This window comes from Herpailurus yagouaroundi, unplaced genomic scaffold, assembly GCF_014898765.1.
Source record: "Herpailurus yagouaroundi ecotype Mexico unplaced genomic scaffold, PumYag 188, whole genome shotgun sequence".
Taxonomy (NCBI): domain Eukaryota; kingdom Metazoa; phylum Chordata; class Mammalia; order Carnivora; family Felidae; genus Herpailurus; species Herpailurus yagouaroundi.
The window spans coordinates 13,742,395-13,768,988 of NW_024412419.1; the positions used below are offsets into that span (position 1 = coordinate 13,742,395).

At 39.2% G+C, this 26,594-nt stretch overlaps 1 protein-coding gene and 1 pseudogene across 1 annotated transcript in view; both read right to left on the reverse strand.

Annotated features, from left to right (window-relative positions):
* Window positions 1-5,499: 5,499 nt before the first annotated feature.
* SMC6 (structural maintenance of chromosomes 6) overlaps window positions 5,500-26,594 on the reverse strand; it is a 78,821-nt gene continuing 57,726 nt past the window's right edge. Inside the window, exons 21-27 of the mRNA XM_040496124.1 lie at window positions 21,839-21,976; window positions 20,723-20,868; window positions 17,065-17,190; window positions 13,455-13,560; window positions 10,602-10,754; window positions 6,818-6,915; window positions 5,500-6,007 (exon numbers count right to left, since the gene is read on the reverse strand). Coding sequence (XP_040352058.1) covers window positions 5,893-6,007; window positions 6,818-6,915; window positions 10,602-10,754; window positions 13,455-13,560; window positions 17,065-17,190; window positions 20,723-20,868; window positions 21,839-21,976 — 882 coding nt within the window. The 3' untranslated portion in view covers window positions 5,500-5,892. The remainder of the gene's footprint in view (window positions 6,008-6,817; window positions 6,916-10,601; window positions 10,755-13,454; window positions 13,561-17,064; window positions 17,191-20,722; window positions 20,869-21,838; window positions 21,977-26,594) is intronic.
* On the reverse strand, window positions 24,992-26,091 carry LOC121044143 (RAD51-associated protein 1-like; annotated as a pseudogene).

Sequence of the window (26,594 nt, forward strand, 5' to 3'; positions counted from 1 at the left end):
GTCTGTCTTAGGATCATTAAGTCAGACCAGAGACCAGGGCCTAACGATTTCATGCAGCCATTCAACAAGAAGCTGTGAGCAAGCACACCTCACCACAAACACTCGGGACGCCGATGGTACCTGAAACACTGATAGAACCGTCCCAAGTGCTAATAGAATGTCCTTCGCCCCTGTGCTTGGTGAGTCCAAAGTGGGGGCAGGTAGAGATGGGAGAGCCTCGGTGCCCCCCGATATTCTCTCCCCCTACTGACGGGGAGGTGGGGTGAGGAGCCGGGGAGGCTCCTTAGAATGGTACTCGGTTAAGTCAGACTCTGGCTATGCATTCATAGCAAATCTTCATTGTCCGCACCCTACGCACCCAACGCCCTTCTCACGGGGGGAGACAAATGATACCCAAACACCACACACACACACACACACACACACACACAACGTCCACCTGTAAGAACAGCGAAGAAAAGAACCATGAGCTGAGAAGGATGGGCAGCGATGGCACGTAGCAGTAACTATTTGTGACGGAGTAGTTAGGTGACATGTAGAGGAAGACCTGAAGGAAGGGAGCCACCGAGATGTTCAGGGCAATTATGGAGAGAGAAAAATACCCAACCCTCCAGCAGCCCGACTCGTTCTTTTCGTAAATACAATGTGGGGACTGGGCCAGCAAGTGAACACGGCACCGGTAGTGTAGACGGGTGCAGCCGAGCTTGGCTAGAGCAAGTGCGCGGGCGCTCTGGGAGGCAGCATGCTCACTTCTGGGTGTATTGCCCGGAGAAGTGCTCACAGACCTACAGGGCGCCGTAAGGGGACGTGTCCCAGGCTGTCTGTGACACCGTGTGGGGGAACTGCAGGCAACCTGGCGGCTCATCGCTGGAGGAATAGGTAGGTAAAGTGTGATCGATGCATCCTAGGCGAACTACACAGAGGCCAGAAGCAACGATGCACGCACAGCAACATGCCGAACGGGGAAAAGAGAAATAAAATCTCTTGCAGGGTGTAATATATAAACGTCAACGCATTCTCATGGTAAGAACACTGAAGTCATGTTGAAACAAAAGGAAATATCACATCAGAGTAGTTATTGGGGGTGGGGAGTAATGGGAGTGGTTCAGTCACCGGTGTTGCACAACACCTCACCCCCAACACCTGGTGGCTTGAGATAGAAGCAATCATTTTACTATTTCCGTGGTCTGCGGGGCAAGGGTTTGAGAGAGGTGTGGAGGATTCTGGCTCGGGGTCTCTCCTGCAGTTGCAGGCCTGTGGCAGCTTGAGCTGACACAGGGGTCGGGAGCAGCTGGGGGTTCTCTTCCCATGATCTCAGGGCTCCCCCCCAATCTGGGGGCAGTTTGTGCTTTCTCACACTGTGGTGGCCTCAGCGACTTTCATGGTGGTTCAGGCTCCAGCTCAAGTAGTCCTAAGAAGAGGCTGGACGTTTCATAGTTTTTTCTGACCTGACCCCAGGTCATGAAATACCACTTCCACAGAAAGCATTTTACTGGTGACAAGAAAGTCAAAAACCCATCCAGAGTCAAGGGAATATGATTCCATGTCTTGCTTTTTACAAGGGAATCCTTTTGTTTGAAGAAATTATATTTCCTATAATTCACTCATTTGGGATAACAGTCTCTGGATGAATAATATGAACCTCTTTCTTTTCTTTTTTTTAAAAAAAATTTTTTAATGTTTATGTCTATTTTTGAGAGAGAGAGAGTGTGAGCAGGGGAGGGGCAGAGAGAGAGGGAGACACAGAGTCTGAAGCAGGTTCCAGGCTCTGAGCTGTCAGCACAGAGCCCGACACATGGTTCAAACCCACAAACGGTGAGATCATGACCTGAGTTGAAGTCAGATGCCTTACTGACAGCCACCCAGGTGTCTCTGAATTTCTTTCTTAGCAGAATTTTCTCTACACGGTTGGAAATAATGTCAAGAAGTAAAACACATGCTTAAACAGATGTGTTCCGAGAGCCCTGCGGCAGAGGATGTGTAGGGCTATGGCGAGAAACTGATAGTCAATTAGAGCCTCTAAATACAGTAGCGTAGGGTTCCCGTAGGTCCTTTCTTGCAAGCAATTACATTTCTCCAGTATTCTGGGCACACAGTTTGGATTTTTCTCAGCATCTTGCAGGTGAACTATAGATCTTCAGACTCTTAGTGGAGTTTTCCATTCTCACACTCGCCAGTGTGACTTTCCTCATCAAGTAGCAGTGTGCTGGCCTCCTCGTCCGGTCCTTCGCCGCCCTTGTGAAAGGCACCGTAGCACCTTAGGTTTTAGGCCCCAGGCCAATTATCCTTGATTCTTCTCTCACAACTCCCCAGTGTTACCAGCAACTCCACTGCCTCCAGATCTCAAATTTAAATGCTTCTCCTCCCATTACTTTGGCCCAAGTCCCCATGACCTCTTACCTGGACCACCGTCAGGGCTTGCTTTCTGTTCACCACGGCCCAAACCCTACTCTATTCCCACGGCAGCCAGGAGGAGTCTTTAAATAGGTTTACTAGACCAGGTCTGAAAACTTCCTTAGACGTCAAATGATCTTTCTTCTGCCTACCTCTGAACCTCATCCCCTTTGCTCACGAAGTTGTATCAACATGAGCCTTTCGATTTTCGGACATGAAGTTCATTCTCACAAGACGGCCTTTGCCCTCATTTCCTCTGCCTGGAACTGCTGCCCTAGGTCTTCCCATAGCTCGTTCTCTCGCTCGTTTCAGGCTCTGCTTAAATACCTTCTGCAAAGTCTTCCCCTAACAGGGCTTCTGAGATACCACTCCCCTCCACTGTTAACTCCTTACCCTGCTTTATTATGCAAGCAATTACAGTTACCTGGAAATTATGACTTTCAGCTTCATGAGGGCAGATTTGGTATTACTCACAGGAGTGTCCCCCGTGCTTTAAAGTGCTATAAGCACATGGCAGGAACTTCATCATTTTTGCATGAATTAATCTCTACATTCGTATACTGCAGAAAATCAGGGAGCAACAGCCCTCTAAACTTGCTGATCAGTGAGTGTTCTCAGGCCACAGTTGTTTCTATGGGCTCTATCCAGATGCGCCGGCCAAAATGTAATAGGGTAGGTATCAATATTATATATAATTAGGACAGAACATTTCGTTTGCTGACTCAAAGAAACAGTGAACTTATATCTACCTTATTAGTTTACCACTCTTTAATCAAAAGCTATTCCTATTAAATATATTAAATACTGTTTTGGTGAATCTTCAAGTCCACAGCCATTTAGCTCCTGTCATGAAGTATCTGTTACCCTATGAACTCATAGAACTCTAAGTTTCAAACCAGTTCTCCAGAAAGTCTGAGCTGGCTGAGGTACATCTATCTGTGTTGACGTAAAACCACGTCCTAAATCTAACTGGAACATTACTGACTCGGGACACAATACTTCGCACTAAGTTGTGCCACACCTGCCTGTACAAAGGAAATCGGGATCCTTGGGGCTCCACCAGTCGAAAACACTTCTGATTCAGCCCAAGTCCTAGACAGTAGTTTCTTACTCAGAACTGAGACATTTTGGAGACATGTGAAGGAAAGAAAAAAAAAAAAAAAGCAGCACTAGAGAACAGGAGAAGTGAAAATACTTAAACAAGAAGGCAGTGACTGAGTCTTCAATGAAATCTTCAATATTGAGAAACTATTATTTATATCTTGGTTTACTAAAACTCATCGTATTTGTCACCTTGAGACTGGTTTTAATCACGTCCACCCCACGGATTTGAGAAGGTAGGATTGAAGAGTCCGAGGGAGTATGTGCCCCTTGTTTCCTGGGATTTCATTCCTCAGTTCAGCCCTGATGATAAACCAGGGGTCGAGGAACCCTCTGATGTAGTGAAGTCACCCCATACATATACGTTTTAAGCTTTATTTTTAGAAGTTACATATAGTTAATTTTTTTCTTCTTTTATTCTAATTAATCAATGTTACTATTAATTAGAACATTAATTGAGATTATTTTCACTTATGATAGTTGAAACCAAAACTTTGTGAGGCTAAAGCAATGAATAATCTTCAACTCTTAGCAAAAGATACTCAGATACTTGAGGATTTTATTTCCCACTCTGCACTCAGAACCGTAACATTCAAAAACTATCGTTAAGGATTTAGATGCAAAAATTATTTAGCTAATCTAAGTTTATGCATTTGGTATATTCTTCATTTTTTTTTTTAAATTTTTTTTTCAACGTTTATTTATTTTTGGGACAGAGAGAGACAGAGCATGAACAGGGAAGGGGCAGAGAGAGAGGGAGACACAGAATCGGAAACAGGCTCCAGGCTCTGAGCCATCAGCCCAGAGCCCGACGCGGGGCTCGAACTCACGGACCGCGAGATCGTGACCTGGCTGAAGTCGGATGCTTAACCGACTGCGCCACCCAGGCGCCCCTATTCTTCATTTTTTTAATTTGAAAAAGCACATGTATGTTAAAAAATAGTTTTGATACAAATTAGTTATAAACATAACTTGAAAAGGTCAGACTTTGTATGGTTATGGAGGATGTTTAAAACTTTCAGCATACATCTCCTCTTTCTATAAATTCTTAGATTAGAAAAGAAGTTTGCCAACTGATCTCACATTAAGGCTAAATCAGACTCCCTTCCCTAAAATAAAAAAACAAAATCCATTTTTTCTCAGTAACAATAGAAGTGCTGTTGTTTTTTAAAATACTGTTTTTCTTAAAATACGTCCTTTTCGATTACATAAATATTTATTGCTGGCAATACAGGAAGTGCTTCTTGAATACCCATGTCTGTCTTAAAACTTTAGCACTTACCCTAGTATCAAACACAGAGAATCCAGGCAGAAGTCCTATTCATGCCTTCTTAAAAAAGATTAAAAAAAAAAAAAAAAAGCTGATAAATACCATTTCCTACAATATGCTAGATTTTATCATTCCAAGGCCAGCTCTAAAATCAGGAGAGGTCTTTGATAGCACTGATGTCAGTTCCCATCAACAGGCTGGCCTTTGGCTCTGGGCTGCTTTTCTGCTCCACAGGGGCCCCCAGTTCTCCCAGACCTTCTTCCCAGCCTGGGTCCTCTCAGCTGAGCCAGAGCCCAGGAGCCCCAGACAGCGGACTGAGGGGTTGTAAACCAGGCAAACAGGCTGCAGGTCAGGGTGCAGTGCTGTGTCACAATCCCGTTGTGACACGGGTCAGACGCTTAGCTGGGTGGACGACAGGGGACTCTGAAAGGCACTGTGTCAGAGCTGGTGGTGTTCCAGGGCTCCTTCAAAGTGCCATACAGACAGAGGGCATCCTCAGTTTGAATGAGACATAGTAATTAAAAGTACAGCTCAAATCTATAGTTGTATCTCTAATGGTACAAAGTGACCTGTACAGGGATTCTGACCAAAGCTTTATACTCCTGTGCAGGCCCCTCATCATTAATAAGCACAGAAAGACAATAAATCCACTGTAAACTGGTCCCCGTCCCCAGACCACCTGTGCACCACCTGCGATGAGAATGTGATACTTGGGAAAACAAAACTAAATATAATCAGGTGCTCAAACTTTTATTTTAATTCTTACAAAATACCATAGAAATGAACCCAAACTAAACAGATATGTACATGTACATATGTACAAAATTTTACTTCTGAAAAACAATCTATAAAAGTAGATGGTTAAAAAAAAAACTTAAAAAAAAAAGATTTAAAACCAGTACTATGAAATTAATTTTCTCAAAGTAAAGTAACAGTAATTTTAAATTGCTGGTTGTAGTAGGCTTTCTAGATTTATTTACACATTTTATTGGGGCCAGATGTATAAAGGAGCTTCTTTTATTTCGGAATATCTTCAGTTTCATTTTATTTCATCACAGACTCCTGAACTGTTTCCCTTTGCAACTCTTCCACGTGAGGATGCAGCCCGTGGCACCAGCAGCTACAGATCAGCTCCGGTCTTCCTCCTCCTCATGAGTCACAGGTCGGAAAGGCAACGTAGTCTGTCCTCTTTCAGGGTCAGACATCCGAAGAATTCTAATCAGTTTACTAGATGGAAGTGAACTAGAGGAAGTAAAATTAATTATTTAAAACGTCTAGGAAATTTTCTTCACATTAAAAAAATTTCTACTCCTACCTCATGAAAACACAAATCTACCCTATCTACTAATGTGGGACATGTTGAATATCAGGAGTTCTAGGAGAAATATAATTTGCAATCAAGAAATAATTTGTTTTCATTTTTAAAAATTAACTTCCTGCTAAATGCCAGGGGCTTTCAGTTTAGAAGAAAAAGAAAATGAGATTTATATACCAGCTCTTTCTAACTCCTGCTCTTCTTGTCTTGCCAGGAAATTCTGTCTACCTGAAAATTCCCAGTCACAAACTTAAATCTCCCTAGGACCAAGTGACCGCTTTAGAGGCAGAGTATCAACTCTAAGTGACACCACGCCGACTGCCAGCAGGGGAGAGCTCCTTATTTAGAAAGACTGGTAGCCGTAAGTCACCGGGAAAAGAGCCAAGACTAGGGAAATCCTGAATTGTGTCTTTAGTCTAAACAGAATTAGTAAAATTAAATTACTTTATTAGTTGGTCATGATAATCACAAAGGAACAGAGTCAAAATGGAAATAATAACAAGTCAGTACTCATATTTAAATCAACTTGGTTTTGTTATGGAAGGGAGATAATAAAAATACAATTTTAAGTACCTAAAAAGGAAAAATTATCTTAGATCTCCTGACACAGGAACTGATTTATTTCTTAATATTGGTGATTTATGTGTTTGCATTTTAAAAATTTAGATTATAAGAGATTTATTTTCCCCCTTTATATCTTGATGTATATATTCACAGAAGAAGTTTTTCAAAGTTACCTCATGCTTTGAGGGGTAAGCAAGATGAACTGTCTGAAACGCTGGGAGTCCGCCATCTTGAGTATCATATCCATGGCAATTCTCCGGTTAACCATGTCCTAGGGAAAAAAGTTAGGGTCACTGCTGCATTAATCACGTTCCTGCAGAAGCAGCATTCTGCTGGCTGATACCAACTCCTGCATTTTTATCCAGGGATCATCTACTACCTTATTGATGATGCCAAACTATTCTTACAGGGAAAGATAATATCCAAAACTATGAGTGGAAAATGATAATACAGGTCTCTTCCAGGTAATTTCTATAGTCAGATTGTTTTAGTAAACATAGCTCCCTCCCTCAAATATATTTAGCAATTAAAATAATCAACAAATATCCCAAAGACACAACTCAATGTTACAAAATGAATCTAATTTGTACAGCAATAATAATTAATACCTCAGGAGAACAACATAAAAAATGACTAGCTATAAAGTTTCTAATTCTGTCAAAATGTCCCTCAATGATTAAGGTGTTTTAAAACCTCTGACCCTGCCCCACCACTTTCTACAATGTGTACAATTTGAACCAATGTAAATTTACAAACCAATTCCTCCATTCAATCTTTAAGTTGAATAGCATATCAGTGTATAGAAAAATAATGCTTCATTATAACAGGGCTTTTTTAATTAATTTTTTTTTCATTGTAACAGGTTTTGAAACTAAATTAAACTGTGTGCTTACATTTTCTGAGTTCAATTATCAGAGAAAGAAAACAATCAAAGTACTGCTCCCTACCTTGAAACCTTGAAAACTGAAAAGTTGAAAACATAAACAAATGTTATTATAGGCATAAATTTTTAACGGTCTATTTGAAAATTTATGTGGCAGTACAGCATGGTGGTTAAGAACACACTGTTTGGGGAGCGCCTGGGGGGGGCGGTTAAGTGTCTGACTTTGGCTCAGGTCACGATCTTGCGGTTTGTGGGTTCGAGCCCTGTGTCAGCCTCAGTGCTGATAGCTCAGAGCCTGGAGCCTGCTTTGGATTCTGTGTCTCCCTCTCTCTCTGCCCCTCTCCTGCTTGTGTTCTGTGTCTCTCACTCTTTTCAAAAATAAATAAACATTAAAAAATAATTTAAAAAAAAGAACACACTGTTTTGGAGGCAGAGAGGTTACTAACATCCTGGTTGCATAGCTCAATGGCTTGTATTATATAAATTCTTCCCTCAGGCATATCTGTAAAGCAACCTAACTTAAAGTTAACAAAAATAACGAGAGCTTGTTCAAGTAGAATGCTTTCCTTTCAAAACACTGCCCTGGGGAGGCCTATCATTTGATAACAAAGCCGCCAAACCACCAAAATGTCTGCATTTGCTTCCAATTGGTTTTCAGGACTTAGGTACATTTTTCTGAATAGTTCCAATGGGGCAAAATGCCATTTTGATTAAGAACCTCTAAGTTTCCGGGGGCGCTTGGGTGGCTCAGTTAGTTAAGTGTCTGACTTTGGCTCAGGTCATGATCTCACAGTTCATGGGTTCAAGCCCCACGTAGGGCTCTGTGCTGATAGCTCAGAGCCTGGAGCCTGGAGCCTGCTTTGGATTCTGTGCCTCTCTCTCTCTCTCTGCCCCTCCCCTGTTTGTGCTCTTTCTCTTTCTCTCTCTCAAGAATAAATAAACATTAAAAATTTTTTTTAAAAAAAGAACCACTAAGTTTCTAAAAGAGAAAGAACAGAATTAAATTTGACAAATAAAAGAGAAGGCTGCAAAATGGCATTTTGGACAAAATCACTGCATGGAAAGAGCAATCATCTTCTGCGATTTGTGAATTAGCTCTGAAGCCAATTCTCAGAAGAATTTCTAAGCAATCGCAGCAATGTTATCACGGGGAAAAAATGACACTGAAGGATTAAACAGGATTAAAATGCTCCATGAATGAGCATTTTCTAAATACTTATGGGCCAGGCATCAGACAGGTAGAAACATGATCAAGCCATAGTTGGTAACTTCCAAAAAAAGGTATAATTTGTGAGAAGAATCAGACATGAGAATAGGAAATGGCAACAGAATGAAAATGTACAAAAATCTATGTAATAGTAAATGTATATAGTACAAATTACATAATAATATATTCTATAATATAAAAAATAAAAATAACAGTGTGAATTGGTGTAGGGTGGTGGCAAAGGAGTTCTAAGAGGTTCCTAATTCTGCCTGGTGTTCACAAAGGTGACATAAAGGTGACATCCGAACCAAGCCTTGAAAGGTGAGTAGACAAAGAGGGGCACAACACGCAGAGGCACAGTGTTTAAAAATCGTAAGTAGTTAGGAAAGCCACAAAGTGGGTAGATACTCCATCAGGAAGGGTCTCACAGATACCCAAAGAACTAAACCTTTCTCCCAGATAGTTCACCACCACAGAGCTCCAAACAAGTGAGTGACCATGATCAGATTCATTTTAGAAATATAAACCTGGCAAAACAGTGAGGGAGGAACCAAGGAAGAAGCAAGATTAAAGTCTGGGCGTCTGTACAGGAGGCGGTTATGACAGGCAGGGGGTGAGGAGACAGGGACAAGTAACAGGAAGGAGCAGAGACTCGAAAGGTCAGGTGTGACTGTGACGGGCAAATGAAAAGGAAGGGAGGATCACAGATACATCAAAGGTCTAGCAAGGTAACTGGGCGGGTAATGGCTATTGGTCACCAATCAAGGTAGGGGATTCAGGAAAAGGAAGAGGCTCTGAGTGGAAGACTTGCTGAGTGTGAGGCGTGGTCATGCCAGATGACATCGAAACTGTTGGGCATATGGGTCTGGAGTGCGAGAGAGGGGCCAGGATGAGACACTAAGATTTGCTGGTATCCAAATGTAAGTGGTAGTGTTGGTGGCAGTTAGAGTGTGTTTATGTGTGTGTGGGGGCGCGGGGACCGGGGCGGGGGTGTAGCGTGAAGACGTACTCAGGGTATGGTATCCAGGTATCAAAAACAGACAAAGAGGACCTCACACATTTCAGGAGAACAGCAGCTTGGAACACACCAGAACCAGGAAAGAGGAGAGCAGAAGCTGGCCAGAATGCACATTGTAAGAGATGCAAGATAGGTCTGTGGTGTCAACTCCTTCAAAGAATTAAAATAATACTAAAAGTTCATTTGTGATCTTTGCTAAACAAGTTTTGCTAGAGTACTGTAGTCTAAACCCAGATTACAGTGGGTTTAGAGGGAATGAGCCAGGAACCATACAGAGGCCGGTTAACAGCCGGTTTGGGAGGGCCTACTCCGTGCCTCCACCTTTGTAAGTGCATTTGCACGGAAGACCTCACTGGAGTCTCACCATAACCCTCTGAGGTAGGAAAGATGAGTAATATCATTTTATACATGAAGAAATTGAGACCCCCAAAAGGATAAATAGTTTGCCTCAAGTCCTTCGGGTAAGTTAAGTCTTAATCTTAGGTTTTTAATTTCGAAGTCAAATGTTCCTGCCCCTTGTGTTATATCTATTGCTCTTCCAAAAAGTGTAGCTGTGAAGAGAGGGAGAAAATCAGCAGTGGCTGCCGTTCGTCCAAACAAGGAATTGCTTGTAACTCTGTGTTACAATGGAAGATGGAAATAAACTAGGGAAGACACTGACGGCCTGGATGGGGTCTCTAGGGCAGCAGGGAGAACACTACAACTCTTTGTTCCTTCCTACCACCTATCACGGACTGAAGGGTCAGGCAGGATCCCTTTTACTGTGGGTAAAACTAAACAAAACATTGCTTCCTTTCAAAATACACATTTCCAAAAACAAAGATTACAGAATTCAAAATTTCACACTACCATATAGACATCAAATTCATCCAAGCATCTGAAAGGAGACTCAGCAATGGACCACAGAGAAAGAATGAAGCAAACTGTGGAAAAAGAACGTTCTCCTCCGGACAAGGCTCTCATGTCATTGAAAGCAGCCCTGTTTCCCTCTCCAGGCTGAACCTGCCAAGAATTAACAAAGAAACAAAGTACAGCAAAAGTCAGACTAAAGCCTTTACAAAAAACATTGGCTAGAATTAAAAAGAATGAGTTTATAGTAAAAAAAGAAAAAGAAAAAAAGAATAAAATCATTTAGTGATGTGACATCTACTTAACAATATTAATTCTGATCCATGACTGTGGGATACCTTCCCACTTATTAGTGTCTTCTTCAATTTCCTTCATCAATGTCTTGTAGTTTTCAGTGTATAGATCTTTCACTTCCTTAAATTTATTCCTAAATATTTTATTGTTATCGGTCTTGTGAATGAGATTGTTTTCTTTATTTCTTTTTTCCAACATTTCTAAGTGCCAAGATAATCTTACATTACTTGAATTACAGTGACATCTAGTGGTTAAGCCAAGTAATTACTGAATGTCAGAAAGGCAACAGGACCAACTTAGAGGCTCACACTGGCCAAAGAAGAAAAGAAGCAATGATTGAAACATAAAATCTCTTCCAAAAGAGATTCAAATGGGGACAATAAAAAAAAGCAATTAATAAAATTAAAAACAAACTCTCTTACACAGTATGCTGGGAAGACAGTATAAAATAACATTAGAGGGGTGCCTGGGTGGCTCAGTTGGTTAAGCAACCGACTTCACCTCAGGTCATGATCTCACTGTTTGTGGGTTCGAGCCCTGCGTCGGGCTCTCTGCTGCAGCTCAGAGCCTGGAGCGTGCTTCAGATTCTATGTCTCCCTCTCTCTCTGACCCTCCCTGGCTTGCACTATCTCAATCTCTCTCAAAAATAAACATTAAAAAAAAAGTTAGAAGGAATTCTATTTTCATTTGGATAGAATTCCAGACATACATATATACCATACCCACAAGGTAAAAAAGCAGAGCACCATCAGGTTTTCTATCATAAAGTTTTATCATGTGCTTTAGCAGACCCGTAGCTTCACATACTTTCTCTTCCACTCTTTGAAAAATCACCTCTCAAGTAGCATTCATATCAAAGGGTTATAAAAACATTCTGAAGTTACACACACTGACATTTTACATTTATTATCCATAAGTCTGAATCTGTAAAAATCCAAATGAAAAAGCAACTAAGTAGTAAAAAACCAAACCCACCCAACCAAACAAAATACCCCACATAAAAGCAAGAACTAAGTAACTAGATACTGTCTTTTGCTCCCAAACTGCGTTTTACATCAATCTAATAAACGAAGCCCTAGATTAATTGTGGAGATCTAAATTTTACCCCTGATCCATTACTAATTAGGTTTTAGTTTCCTTATTTATAAAATGAAGACTAGAGAATTTAAGGATTCTTAAAACAGTAATATTCTTTTGAATAACAGGGATGATGATACAGAAGGAATAGCTTCAGTTGTCCTGCACAATTACCTCTGGGGATAAATTATCCAAACACTCCTAATATTTTCTCTTTTTCATTTTTATTAGAGTATAATTCATATACAGTAAGGAACATAAAGCTTAAGTTTTCTGCTCAATTACCTGGGTAATTACTCAGATCAAGACCTAGAACATTTCTACCATCTCAGCAGATCCCCTGTGCTCTCTCCCAGGCACTATGAAATCCAAAAGGTAACAACTATTCTGACTTTAATCATCACCATTCAATCAGGCGAATTGTATCAGTTTTAGAAGAGTTCTGAAGAGTGGAATTGCTTTCACAGACACTGTGAGACAGGTTTCCAAATTAGTTCTATCAAATTATACTCCCACCAGCCAGGCATGAGGGTTCCAAGCCCACAGTCTCACCAACACAATACATGATCGGCGTTGAGTTTTAGTCACACTGCTAGCAGCAGGACAGTCATTGTTTATGATATAAATTTGTATTTTTCTGATGAAAAACTATATTGGACACTTTTTCACGTACTTATTCACCATTTGGATACTCTATGAAGTTTCTATTTAAGCCTTTTGACCATTTTTACATGCACATTCTTTCTCTTAATTATTATTCTTTAAAAATTTAGATGAGTCTTATATACATGTACTGTAACTTATTATTTATCCTAAGTATAAAATGAAGTATAATTTTTTTAAAAATGAAGTACAAATTTATGGCAACTAAGAGCAGTAAGCAATTACTTAAAAAATTTGCCCCAATTATTTGGTTGCTCTTGACTTGGCCACATAATTTTTAATGCAATATCCCATACTTCCTCTTTCAATGCATGCAACTATGAAGGATCCACAAACACAGACCCCACAAAGTTGAATACGGTGGCTTTGCTTATCCAATTGAGGCTAGATCTACGGACGCATTCAGAAATAAGTAAGTGCAGACAATTACATGGGGTAGAACATTCTTCTGAGAAATCCTTTCTTGGATTCCTTATAGTGGCTTCCAGAGAACATGGACTTTCTATAATATCCCACATAATTTAAAATGCTGTATGAGTTTTAAAAAGAAACCTGTGGAGTGGAAAGAGGGTAAATATTTGTCACTGAAAATAAATTTCCTAATTATCTTCATAGTGGTTTTCAGGGGGGATGTAGCTAACGCTACAATGGCAGCATTAGCTAGTGATCAGTTTAATTTTCAACACTCTGGCAAACACCAGCCTTAAAAGTAAGTTCTTTTGTTTTCCAAAGATAATAGATTAAAACTATTAATGTATTATCAAAAGAAATGCAGCAGCTAATTCTAACGATTAGCATACAAAGAGTTAAGATACTTACTGATATGCTAAGAGTTTCATTCTTATGGTCAAAATTCATTTTCCCGCAATAGGCCCGCTGAGATAGTAAGTTGTCAAAGTATAATTTGCATCGTAAAGTCAAACATCTTGGAATAAAGAAATGGGGCACATTAAAAAGAATATAAAGATATAAAAACTGTATATTCAGCATGATCTTTAAACTAGCATGTAAGACCAGAGAGGGATATGCCGAAATGTTAACACTGGTTGCCCATTTAATAGGTAGGATTCTAAGATTTTTCCCCCCCATCTTTATGTTTTATTTGTGTCTCCACATTTTTACCACTTCATTTTCTTTTACAATAAACAAACATCATAAAATGAATAAAGATGTTATCCCACATTTAATATAGGTCAGCGAGTCCACATGAATATATCAATCATTCAAGCAATTTACATGAGACATCACCCTAATACAGAAGACATGAATCTTGCCCTCGAGAGATTAAACTCTAGTAGTGTTAAGATAATAAATAAATGGCCCATCCATGTGCTTATCTCCTCTTAATTTTATGGTGACAAAAAAGGGCTCAATCATTCTGTACCTATAATACTTTACCCACAGCCTGGCACAATGCAGACTCCATTAATCACATGACATTCCACTGTAAGGAAAACTTTTCCCTTCTTTCTCAATTATTTATTTACTTATTCACTTTTCCATTCATCGGGATGGAGTCACAGATTCTTATTTTATTCTCTGGATTACCATATTCTTGCCCTCAAACAGGCAGGCCCAGGTTTCGCCAGTGGGAGCCTCTTCAGGCTGCTTCCTACATTCTTTTATCATGACTCTATGTTTCTTCCAAGCACCTCCTTACTTTCTGGCGTAGCAAGAGGCTCACATTTACCTTCCCTGCCCAGCTCTGGAATCAGCCATTTCTCCAAGGAGGGAATGGTATTTAGAAAATAAGATCTAGATGAAAGGAAACTTGGTATTTTTCTTAACAACTCTGCTCCTTAATGAGTCTAAGGCTTGCTTCTTCAGAGTAACTACCTGCTTATTATTATCTCTCCTAATTCCCTTCCTAAACTACATTAAATCTCCATCCCAGAAAATACTGATAGCTTGAGTTTTCTTTTGTGACACAGCAATGACTGCTAGCTGGTTTTCAGAATTTTGTGTTGACATTTCTTTCTTTCACTACTGATATTCATCATGGGATGTCTAAGAGAGATTATCCTCATAAAATGGCAAGGTTCTTGCCATTTGGTGCCATTTTGGTGGTGAGGAAACATATGAAGGTAATAGACTGTAAGACGAATACTTTTACAGAAAATATTTTATTTTATTTTTTAAATGTTTGTTTATTTTTGAGAGGAGAGACAGAACGTGAGTGGGGGAGGGGCAGAGAGAGCGGGAGACACAGAAGCCGAAGCAGGCTCCAGGCTCTGAGCCATCAGCCCAGAGCCTGACGCGGGGCTCGAACTCACGAGCTGCGAGATCACGACCTGAGCCAAAGTCGGACACTCAACCGACTGAGCCACCCAGGCGCCCCCCAGAAAATATTTTAAATACAATACAAAAACAAATCCTACTGCTACTGGAAAAGAGGCAGAAGTAGGCACTGGATTTACTTAGCCTGAAACAACCAAAACATTGTACAAAATAAATGAAATAAGTTTTCAGACTGGACATCAGATAGTGCAGGCAATTCCAGTCAAAATGATCTCTAAAATATGGGAAACAAATGAATTGGGCCTTATAGATGTCCCAAGTCACTACTTACAGAAAGAGTGAAGGGGGGCAGAAACCCAGGCGGAGCCCAGAGCTTTCCCTGTTTGAGAAGATGGAGCTGGGAGTCTGGGGAGGCCAAGGCACTCGGGTTCTTAAAGCCTAGAGAGTGCAGCAGAGGGAGAACTCCAGAGGCTAGACACAGGGTGGACAGAGGGCACACTAGTCTCAAGCTGACAACTCTCTCTGCACATGTGAGGTTGGAGCAAGAAACATCCCAAAGCAGCAGAAGTGATCCCCACAGACTGCCCAGAGCCAGAACAGTTCACGTTCCCACAGGCAGACGCTTCCTACCTCACAAGGTACACTGCAGTGGAGGACTCTGAAGGGCGCTGCCTCACAGGTAGGAAAGAGCTGGCCCTCGACTAAAGGCTGCTCTGGTCCCACTTAATGGAACTTACAAGCAGCCTCACAAAGATAAAAATAAATCCTACATAACTGAAGTCCTAATAACATGCTTACAAAACTGAAGCACACATCTCAGGGGCACCTGGGTGGCTCAGTCGGTTAAGCGTCCGACTTCGGCTCAGGTCACGATCTCTTGGTTTGTGAGTTGAAGCCCCGCGTCGGGCTCTGTGCTGACAGCTCAGAGTCTGCAGCCTGCTTCGGATTCTGTGTCTCCCTCTCTCTCTCTGCCCCTCCTCCACTCACGCTCTGACTCTCTCTCTCTCTCTCTCTCTCTCAAAAACAAACATTAAAAAAAATATTTTAAAAAATATCTGAAGCACACATTTCAAAAACTAACCTATAGTTTAGTTAAGGAACACGGGCCAAACGTGCAAAGCCTATTTCTCTTTATGGAATTATCTGAGTTTCCTCATATGCACTAGAACTAGATGTATTTCTTTAATTCTATAGTCTCATGGGGCTGGCTGGGTGGCTCTGCCAGTTGAGCATCTGACTCTTGATTTCGGCCCCGGTCATGATCTTGTGGCTCATGAAATCGAGCCCTGTGCCAGGCTCTGTGATGACAGTGCAGACCCTGCTTGGGATTCTCTCTCTCCCTCTTTCTGCTGCTCTTTCTCTCTTTCTCCCAAAATAAAGAAACAAACTTAAAAAACAAAAAAAGCACTCTGTTAATTCTATAGTCTCAGGATTATGGAGTTTGGGTATAAAGACTGGTAAAAAGCAGGTCACTGAGGGAATACCATTGGGGAAAACAGAGGTTAAGTGGAAAAAGACTAGGACTGCCTTGGATACCAGTAGGTCAAGAGCCATCCCTTCCTACAACCTATCCTCTGATTTATTTCTGTTGTTTTTGAATTTTTTTTGGGGGGGGGGGGGGACAATCTATCCCTGAAAGTATGAATATTTCTAGGTAGTACAGACATTTCTCTGATCCTGTGTTCATTCTTTAAACCAATATATTATCAACTTCCTATTATATTTCAGGCACAGTAGTAGGTCCTGGAGACACAGCAGTAAACAAAACAGATTCTACATCCATGGAGCCACATCATTCAGATCATAAACTGAGATACTGCCTCAACAGGTCCCATCAAAACTTGTATCCCTTAAGAACATGCAGTGTCCAAAAGTAAAAGAGGCTGTTTCAAAGCCAGTGAGCTCCTATTCAAAGGACCTATGTAAGCAGTGACTGAACAAGCCATCCCGAGTTATCTAGTAAAGGGATCTAATAGTGGAAAAATTGGATAAGCCCACTACGCAAATCCCTTCTAAGCCATAATTCTGATTAAATCATAGGACCCTATGTATCAACCAATACAGGAAGCACTGCAGTTTCTTCTTTAACTGGATTGTATAAAGTTCTTTCAACTGAATTTTATTTATAAAGGACAATGTGAAAATGAAAGTACAAAATTATATACGTGGTAATATTTTTAAATGCACCTACCGTCTAAATTGTTGGTATGTTTTGTATCTATGAGTCATTATTTCTTCCAGCAATTTAATAAATCTTTTTAAAGTCCTTACTTTATTATCCAGATCAAGATAGGTTTCTCTTGCTTCTTGGTACAGCCTATTTTATGAACAAAATATTAAGTCAATAAATGCCATTCAAAGAATCACAAAGAAAAGTAAAAGCTCAGATATATTTAATGGGAGGAAGGGAGAGTGCAGGGATGCCCAGGGGATCAGCGATTGCAGGTATCCTGTCTCCAGGCACAATACACCCCCAGAATGAGCATGTGTTGCCCTAAAGTGGAACAGCTGTTAGCAGAGCTGGGCAGGAGAAAAGTCTAGGCCTTGCAGAAAGCAGAGGGGTAAGTGAGGAAAGTGCCCAGCTGGGGCCCAGAGTGGCAGATCTTAGAAAATGCCAGCAAATATACACCTTCTAAAAGTGAAGTGATCACACTGGAAGGCAAGAAATGTTTCCCTTAGTGACAGATGGCAGTGCAGGAACAGAGAACACAGGGTGAGTGTTAGCATCCGCCAAGCCCAGTCTGAATAAGACAAGGTCAAAGAGGCAGAGAAGGCATGGCCACTCAGCAGTGCTATCACAGAGTGCGCCCGCTCACTGCTACAGCAGTCTGAAAGGCCTGGCCAAGGCTCCACAGCTACCCACCCCATGTTCGTTCAGATGCTCAGTCCAGGAAAATCCAAGTAAAAAATGACTAACAAAAAAGGCACAGAATCCACATGCAGGTATTTATAGAAAAAAGGCTTGGGAAAGAGCAGAGGACACTCCCAACAAAGAAAGCACATTAGTACAACGTGGTTACAAAGCAGACAAAAGCTATAATCGAAAATCATGAATTAAAACAGAACAGAATATGAGGTAAGTGCTACCAGGAAGGGATGCCCCAAAGCAGAAATAAAAGAACTGCAATAGACAAATCACTCAGAGAACAGACAGGTAAACAAAAGAAGGTGATAAGCGGGTTAAGAGGAGGCGGTAAGCAGGAACCTGCAGAAGCCACATGGGGCAGGGGACAGGAAGACAAAGTGAGAAGATACCGCACAGAGATAAGAGACAAGAGACAAATGCAGAAAACACTGACAGACACAGAGATCGGGAATGAGAAAAGCAAAAAACTGGGGAAAAAAGATAACATGGTCAGACAAAAGAACTAGAGAAGACAAAGGACATACAACACCTGTGCAACAAAGGCCTAAACAAAGACAACTAAACAAGAGAACAGAAACTATTTAAAAGTAAAATACAAAAAAAGAAATTTTAAGAAATAAGATAAACCTACAGATTAAAAAAACCACAGCATACACCAAGAAAAGGATCACGGACTCTGACTCATCAGAAACAGATACTCAGGAGAAAAAGAATTTTCTATCTGGCTGAACTATCCTTCAAATTCAAAAGCTACAGACAAACAGTTCTGAACATGCAAAAACCAAACATTACTCCACATGGCCATTCTTAAGGAAGCAATTATAGGAGAAACAATTTCAAACGGCTACACAGCCCTTCAAAAACAGGTAAAATACAATCTTCACACCAAAAAAAATCACAGAAAAATGAAAATACATAAAAAGTTCGCAGAAAAAGATATAAATAAATGGTCCTTAAGACATAAATAGATGTTCAGACTCAATATAAGTGAAATGGAAATTAAAATTACATTGAGCTATATTCTTTTCTTAAGGAAATCTACCTGTCAGCAAAAAGAACCAAAGGTTGTCACACACTGTTTACGCTGAGGGGAAACCAGCCTCAGATACACCGCCGATGCCAATGGCCGATGGCAGTGCAAACACGCACAGTCCAGGGGGCGGGTGTGTGGGGGTGGAATCTTCCAACATGGAATTAATCCTGTTAAAACACCCTGACTACACAATAAGACACATGTGTGCCACCATTTATAACAGCAGATTAGACTTCAACTACCCATCAGGAGATGATTAAATACCATGTAATTACAAAAAGCAATAAGAAAATGCCTATGTACTGATAAAAAAAAAAGTCTCCAAAACATACATTAAAGAAAGCAATTTGTAAAACAGTTTGTTTATTTAGTGTGCTACCTCTTCTATCTGGCAAGAATGAAAAATAACATACACCACTTTGCACTTCCGTAAACAATGAAAGCATATTTAATAAATTAATTTATCAAGATAAAAAGAGAGAAAAGTGCTGGAGTTGATGAGACCAGAGAGGAAGTCAACACCTATCATGGCCTCTCCTTTACACTGTACTTAAAACATGCGAGGTAACATTCTCTCAGGTCCTCGCTTCCAAGATGAGCAAGAGGAGGACTTAATCATGGTCATGTCACACAGGGCCGCAGCTGCCTGCTACCTATCTGCTGCACCCTGGGACAAGGCCAGGAAGAAGTTGGTTACTCAGAACAAGGCAGGGGCCACTACCATCAGGGACATTTCCGAAGCCAGTGTCTTGGACGCCTGCATGCTTCGTGAGCGGTATGTGAAACCATGTCCTGCAGGAGCTGGGCCATTCACAGCAAGGGAGCCTGGCGCCGTTCTCCTGAGGCCCCACAGGGCTGAGCACCCCCACCCCGATTTGCGCCCGCGGGTACTGCCCCACGACCTCCCGCACGGCCCACATGAGGAACCAAGTACTTAAGGACTGAAGAGAAACTGTTTTCTGGAAAAAACTAAACTGGAGATTATACTTTAAAAACCAAACATGTGAGGTACTATTTTAAAGAAAAACTTCCATTTTTGTGTTTCTTCCCATTGGTTCCCACTGTTTTTGAAAACAGGATTGAGATCACTCCTGTTCCTGAACTATTGTATTAGGAAAAGCTCTTCATAAAGTGTAATAGCTGTAATTTTCTCCATAATTCAATCAGCATCCTACAGTTGTACACAATTCCTAATTTTTCAGCTTTATAAATGTCGCTACAATAAACATACCTCAGCACAAAATGCTTTTCTGATTTTGGATTATAACAAAATTACTTGGCCAAATTGAAATTTTTGAAGGTATCTGACAAACTGCCTTAACGCTTTTCAGAAAAACTTTAATCATAATCACATCTAACATTTTAGGAACCCTACAAATTGTTTTATCATGGACTAACTCATTTAATCTTTATAGCAACCCTATAACTGTAAGTACACGTACGTTACACGTTACAGATGAGAAAATGAAGATTCAGAGAGATTAGGTAATTTACAAAAGTAACATAAGTAGGTAGTAGAATTAGAGTTCAGACCAAGGTACTCTTGCTTGAGAAACTGTGCTTTAACTATAGTAGAGCCTCCATTCTTACCAGTAATACGAAAATATCTACTTCACTGAATCTCCCTGACATGAGACTATTTTTATCATCCTGACATATATGAAAATGGCTTCTAATAGTTTTGATTTGCATTTCTTTTAATTGCTTGTGAAACTGAACATTTTTGTCTATATGAATCTTAAAGGTATAAAATGGCATTTATGTTAAAATATCACCCCATAATGAGTTTTGTTTCAACCCAGAAGAAAAGTTTATTATTAATGACACATATGAAAAACTAGTTTGACCTGTAGCTATATCCCATAGCAATACTATGTGTACAGACATAGATTTTTTTATGTCTTAATAATATGTATGAGTAATAAAGTAGAAAAGCTACCAACCACGTACCTCATTATTTCCTCTCGATCTCCATGACTAGCATGTTCAGCTTGTATCTTTTGTCTTAATCTATTAATTTCTTTGTCCAGAATTGATGCAGATTTTTTTACTTCAATCCGTTCTGGGCAGATTTGTCTTGCTTGTGACATTTTCTCCTAAGGTAACAGATGTTTAGTACCTTTAAAACTTGTCTTTGACATAATCCATTGTACTACTTGTGTCCACAAACACAAAGTAAAGTTCTGAACTTAGAATCAGAATTTTAGATGTGTTTTAATTACATTCAGTATCAATGTTATTTCTTTACACCTTATATTGAGACTAGTCTAGACTCATTATAAATCTTCAACAGAAAATTGCATTACTATACATGACTTTAATAATTTATAAGAGCTCCATATGTTCCTAGAGAAACAAATTTCAAGTAATAGTAATGAAAAGTTTGGCATTTTTATGAGCGAGGTCAGACAGCTTTCTGTATGTTTTAGGATGGCCTCTGAACACCAGATAGTACTGAAAACACAAAGAAAAAGATCTTTGTACTCATAAATAAAAAACCCAAAGCACTTTTACACATAGTAATTTATATTCATAACATTCCATATAATAAGTCATAAACAAGTAAGATAATAGATCAGAATTTAAGTGTTCTCCTAAGAAAAGTTAGAATTTATCTCTTCTAGTTAGAGCAACAGTGCCCTAGGCTTCTCTAAAAGCAGAACAGGGCTGCTGCTGACAGCTGTTAACAAGGGTATGTAGGAAGTACACCCAAAGGAAGAGGTGCCTTTTTCCGACATAAAGCTGCTAACCGCTTGCCAAGCTGGGCATTTAAGGAGCTATGTTAGCTGAGTGCGAGTCATTTTCCAAATCACTCAAGAGGCAGGAGATCAGCCTTGCAGACCAAGCCAAAGTCCTCTTCGTGGTAGGTGGTCTGTTTCAGTGTCCACACCCTGAGAGTTTCCAAGACTATTCCTTTCCTTGATTCACTGAAACACCTGTTACGCTACATGAAGTGGACAGTCATCGGACTGCTGGTCTATGTTTGGAAATGTAACATTAAGGAAAACACCTGAACAGCCGTGACTAAGGTTATAAACAAAACATAAAAGAAAAATGATGGATAACCTCCAGTTCTTTTTCTTTCATATCCAGTTCCCGTTTCTTTTTATTTAAAGTATCCAAGTGCTCCTTCTGCTTTTCTTCATAATGCCGCTTCCCTCGTTTTTGATTATCCACTTCAGAATCAGCAAGGTTTAATTCATCCTGTTTGAATAAAGCCAACATAATCTATAAAGAAAAGACTGTTTTGAAAAAACTGCCAGCATAGGTATAAAACTAACTGACAACTCAACAAAGTGGACAGGGTTATGTTGCTTGCAGAGCCAAGTGTCAGAGCTCATATCCAGGTGTATGAATAGAAGTGAGGGGTTTCCCTAAATTAAGAAGTCACATTATTATATTCAAATCCTAACATGAAGCCTCCATATGTTACGGTGTTTTCAACCTTTTTTTAGTAAACAAGGTAGTTTTGTGGAAAGCCACATTAGCCTGAAGAGACCTAAAACAAAGAAATGTTGGATATTTACAGAGCTAGTCTGGGTTTTAAAAAGGTGAGTCAGGGTGGAAGAGAAAAGGATGCAAAGAGATTTACCACTAACTTATTTAGTTATCATTCTGGAAATATAACCTCACAATTTTGGCACAAAATTTAACTGTAAAGAAACTATCTCAAGATCACCTTAAAAATAAAGAGTAGTGGACTATGAAAAGGTAAAGATGCATATTATAATGCACAGTAACCGCTGGAAAAGAAAAGAGTTATGGCTTAAAAAACTACTAGAAGAGATTTAAAAAAAGGAACACTAAAAATCACTTGGCTAATTCCAAAAGAAAAAAAAATAGAGAGGAAATAGGAACCAGAACAATTAAAACATAAATAGCAGCTAACCATTACTTTCAAGATTAAATGCTCTCTTTTTAAGATCAAGTACAAGACAAGGATGCCTAGTTCCATTGCTTCTATTCAACACTATATTGTAGGCTCTGGCTAATTCAATTAAAAGTTAAAAGAGAAATAAAAAGCAGTGAAGATCAGAAAGGAAGGGTAAAACCACAGTTAAAAAGAGACATTATTTATGACGAAATTTCAAAGGAAAAGTTTTTAAATTAATAAGTTTAGAAAACTCACTCGATACAAAGCCAAAATAAAAATCAGTAATATTTCTACGTTTGGAACACTTTAAACATTAAAATCTATAACATTCACTACAGCACCAAAAACATCATATACATCCCCGGAATACATACAAAACTCTTAAAACTCAATAAGAAAGGCATACAATGCAAGTGAACAAAGGGCAAAGATTTGATCAGACATTTCTCCAAAGAAGATATATAAATGAACAATAAAAACATGAGAATTTGCTCAACAGTATTAGACATAAGGAAAATGCAAATCAAAACCACAACAAGAACATTTCACATTTAACAGTATAGTTAAAATAGAAACAGCATACAATAGCAAGTGGTGGTTGGCAAGGATGTGGAGAAACTGGGACACTCAAATGTTGATGGTGGGAATATAAAGTAGTGTACTTTTGAGAATAGTTTCAAAGTTTCTCAAAACATAGGATAAGTGTGTAGCCTAGCAATTCTACTCCTAGGTATCTATCCAAAAGAAAATCATGTACATGAATGGTCATAGCAGCAGTGCCCAAATGGCTGTCAAGTGATGAATAAATAAATTAAATGTGATATATGATTGTGTTTCATTAGATAATACAAAGGCACAAACTACTGATAACATGTTAGAACAGGAATGAACGTTGAAAACATTATACTAAGTGAAAGAGGCCAGTCACAAAAGACCACATATTGTATGATTTTATTGACATAAAATGTCTAGAATAGGCAAATCTATAGAAACAGAAATAGTGGTTGCCAAGTTGTTGTATAGGACACAAGTCAAATCATCTCTTTTGAGGAACTGTGAATGGCGTTGTTTTAATTTCAGCCTCCATGTGTTCATTGCTAGTGTATAAAAATGCAATTGATTTTTGTATGTTTATCTTATATTCTGATACCTTGTTGACCTTATTTATTAGTTCCAAGAGTTTTCTTATAGTCTCCTTGAGGTTTTCTAAGTAGAGAATCATGGCATGTCAAATGGAGACAGTTTTATTTCTGTTTAATCTTATTTATAATCTGTTTAATCTTATTTCCTTTTCTTGCCATACTACATTGGCTAGAACTTCCAATATTAACTACATTAAGTAAGTGTGGTGAGACAATCATTTTTACTTTCTTCATGTTAACTAGGTTTGTTGATGGTCTTTAATCTGTTGAAGAAATTCTTTATTTCTATCTTTTTGAGACTTTTAAAAAATCATGAAAGGGTGAATATTATCAAATACTTTTCCTGCACTGATTGATATATGATTTTCCTTCTTTAAACTATTAATATGGTGGAAAGAGTCTTGCATTTCCAAAATAAGCCCCATGTGGCCACTGTGAATAATACATAAAAAGGATACGTATATTATAATTTGTTTTGTTTGGTTTTACAATGCATTCATTTAATCATGAAATGTAGACAATCAGAGACACATGGATGTAATGGTATCAAGGAAAAAAGCCTATCAAAATCTTTTCACTTTTATTAAAGGCTCTGACAACAACAGCTTCATAAAATGTTATGAAACTCTATTTGCTATACAATGAACATCTATTTCTGAGGAGACATATGTCATATAAGCAATGATTTAATGTGTAAAATAATTCTGAATTCTTACTATAAAAAATTTGGCTAAAACATGAAATATCTTTGTAATAAAAATGACAATGTAGCTTAAGTGAGACTTCAGAAATGTCTCCTGGAAAAAGTGCGAATGTCTCCTTTTGCCAGGCAAACTCTGAACAGTTAAGGTTAAGGTGCCATAAATTAGACAAAGCTAGAAAGGAACATCATGTTTCTAGAAAAGAACAGCATGCAACGTGAACTTCTTCCAGGTCAAACTGGCAACCACTTAACAACAACTTATCATACATAGGAAAAATACAATACGTTCATCAGAAGGAAATGGTATTACAAGATATAAACAAAACTCTTACTGAAGTCTTGAATAGCTTCAGAGAACATCATCACAGACTAGGTAGAGGCAATTTTTATGACATTAAAGGATTCCTTTATATTATGATAACTTCCTTAAATATAAATCCAAGTCAAACAGACCTGTAACTCTGTGATCCTCTTAATCAAATATTTGTTTACAACCACACTCAGCTACTAGAGACTTTTAGATGTAAAGGTTTAACTCATACTAATCTGGACAAGCCAAGGCAGAGATTCTGATTTGGAGCCAGTGGGCTCCTGCTACTGCTGCTGCTGCTGCTTCCAGGTATCACTGGTGGCATCCACTTAGGTTTTCAGCTTTCAGTTGATGGATTGCGTATTTGGAATGGTTTCCCAGTGGCTTCTGAAGACAAAGAAACCTTTCTGGATGAAGGCTGAGATTCTGATTTCACAGACCTGGAGCAGTCTCCTGAAGTCACTTACAAAGAATTATATTTGGATTTACGTTTCTTCTTCAACTGAGGATTTAACCTTTACTTCTTTTTTTCTTAATTTCTTTCACTTTATTTTTCCTCCTGGTGAAAACTTCATCATTATCTTCCCTCTCACTAAAATCAGACTCTTCACCAGTTGCCAAAGTCTGGTTCAGAGTCATTAGCACTATCGCCATTACAGCCTTCCAACCCAACCATCTTCCTCTATTGTATCACTGCCTTTGATGTTGCTTTTCTTTCCCCTTGAACACCATGAAAATCATCTTCCCCAGTAACCTTAATCCAAATCTAAATAATCACTGGCTACACTGCAACTGGAGATATGCAGGGACTTACTCGTTGCTTCAGTTTTGCTACTGCCACATTTTTCAATGCTTTTATCGCCTCGTCCACATCAATGGTGACTGTTGGAAGTTCCTTCACTGACTTCTAAGTCTCACTGGTAGAGCTTGTCATCTAAAGTCATCTTTTTTTTAAGAGGTTTTCTTTCGTAGTGGAATATCTTCTTTCTGGAGATTCTTCAGGTTTGGTTTCCTTGTTTCTAGTTTTAACTCCTTTGGTGTTATTCTGGGTTTCTTATTTAAAGGCGTGGTTGCAAAGCCCTCAAACTGAGTAATTGACCGGTTATTTATGTATCACAGGCAGCACCATAGCCCCCTCCAGAGCTGAAAATGTACAGCTTTGAATTTCTTGTTCGCAGCAGTCTGTATATTGTTTTTCTAATGAATTGTTTAGTGTCATAAATTTCCTTCTCAGCAATGCTGTATTTATCCATAAATTTTCATAAATCATCTTCATTTCATTTGGTTCAAAATATTTTAAAATTTTAAAATTTTAAATTTTAAATTTAAATTTAAAATTTAAAATTTTAAAATTTCTCTCAACACTCTTTACATAACCATGGGTTATGTAAAAGGATGTTAGTTTTTTTTTTTTTAATTTTTTTTTAACGTTTATTCATCATTGAGAGACAGCGTGAGCAGGGGAGGGGCAGAGAGAGAGGGAGATGCAGAATCTGAAGCAGGCTCCAGACTCCGAGCTGTCAGCACAGAGACTGACGCGGGGCTCGAACTCACGGACCGCAAGATCATGACCTGAGCCGAAGTCAGACGCTTAACCAACTGAGCCACCCCGGTACCCCAAAAGGATGTTAGTTTCACATGTTTGGAGATTATCCTTCTATTAAAAGATCTTTAATTGAGGATCCATTAAAGATTTCTAGTATGACTGCATTATGATTAGGAAACACACTATATAATTTCAATTCTTTTAAATTGTTGGGATTTTTGTTTTGTTTTGTTTTGTTTTTAATGGT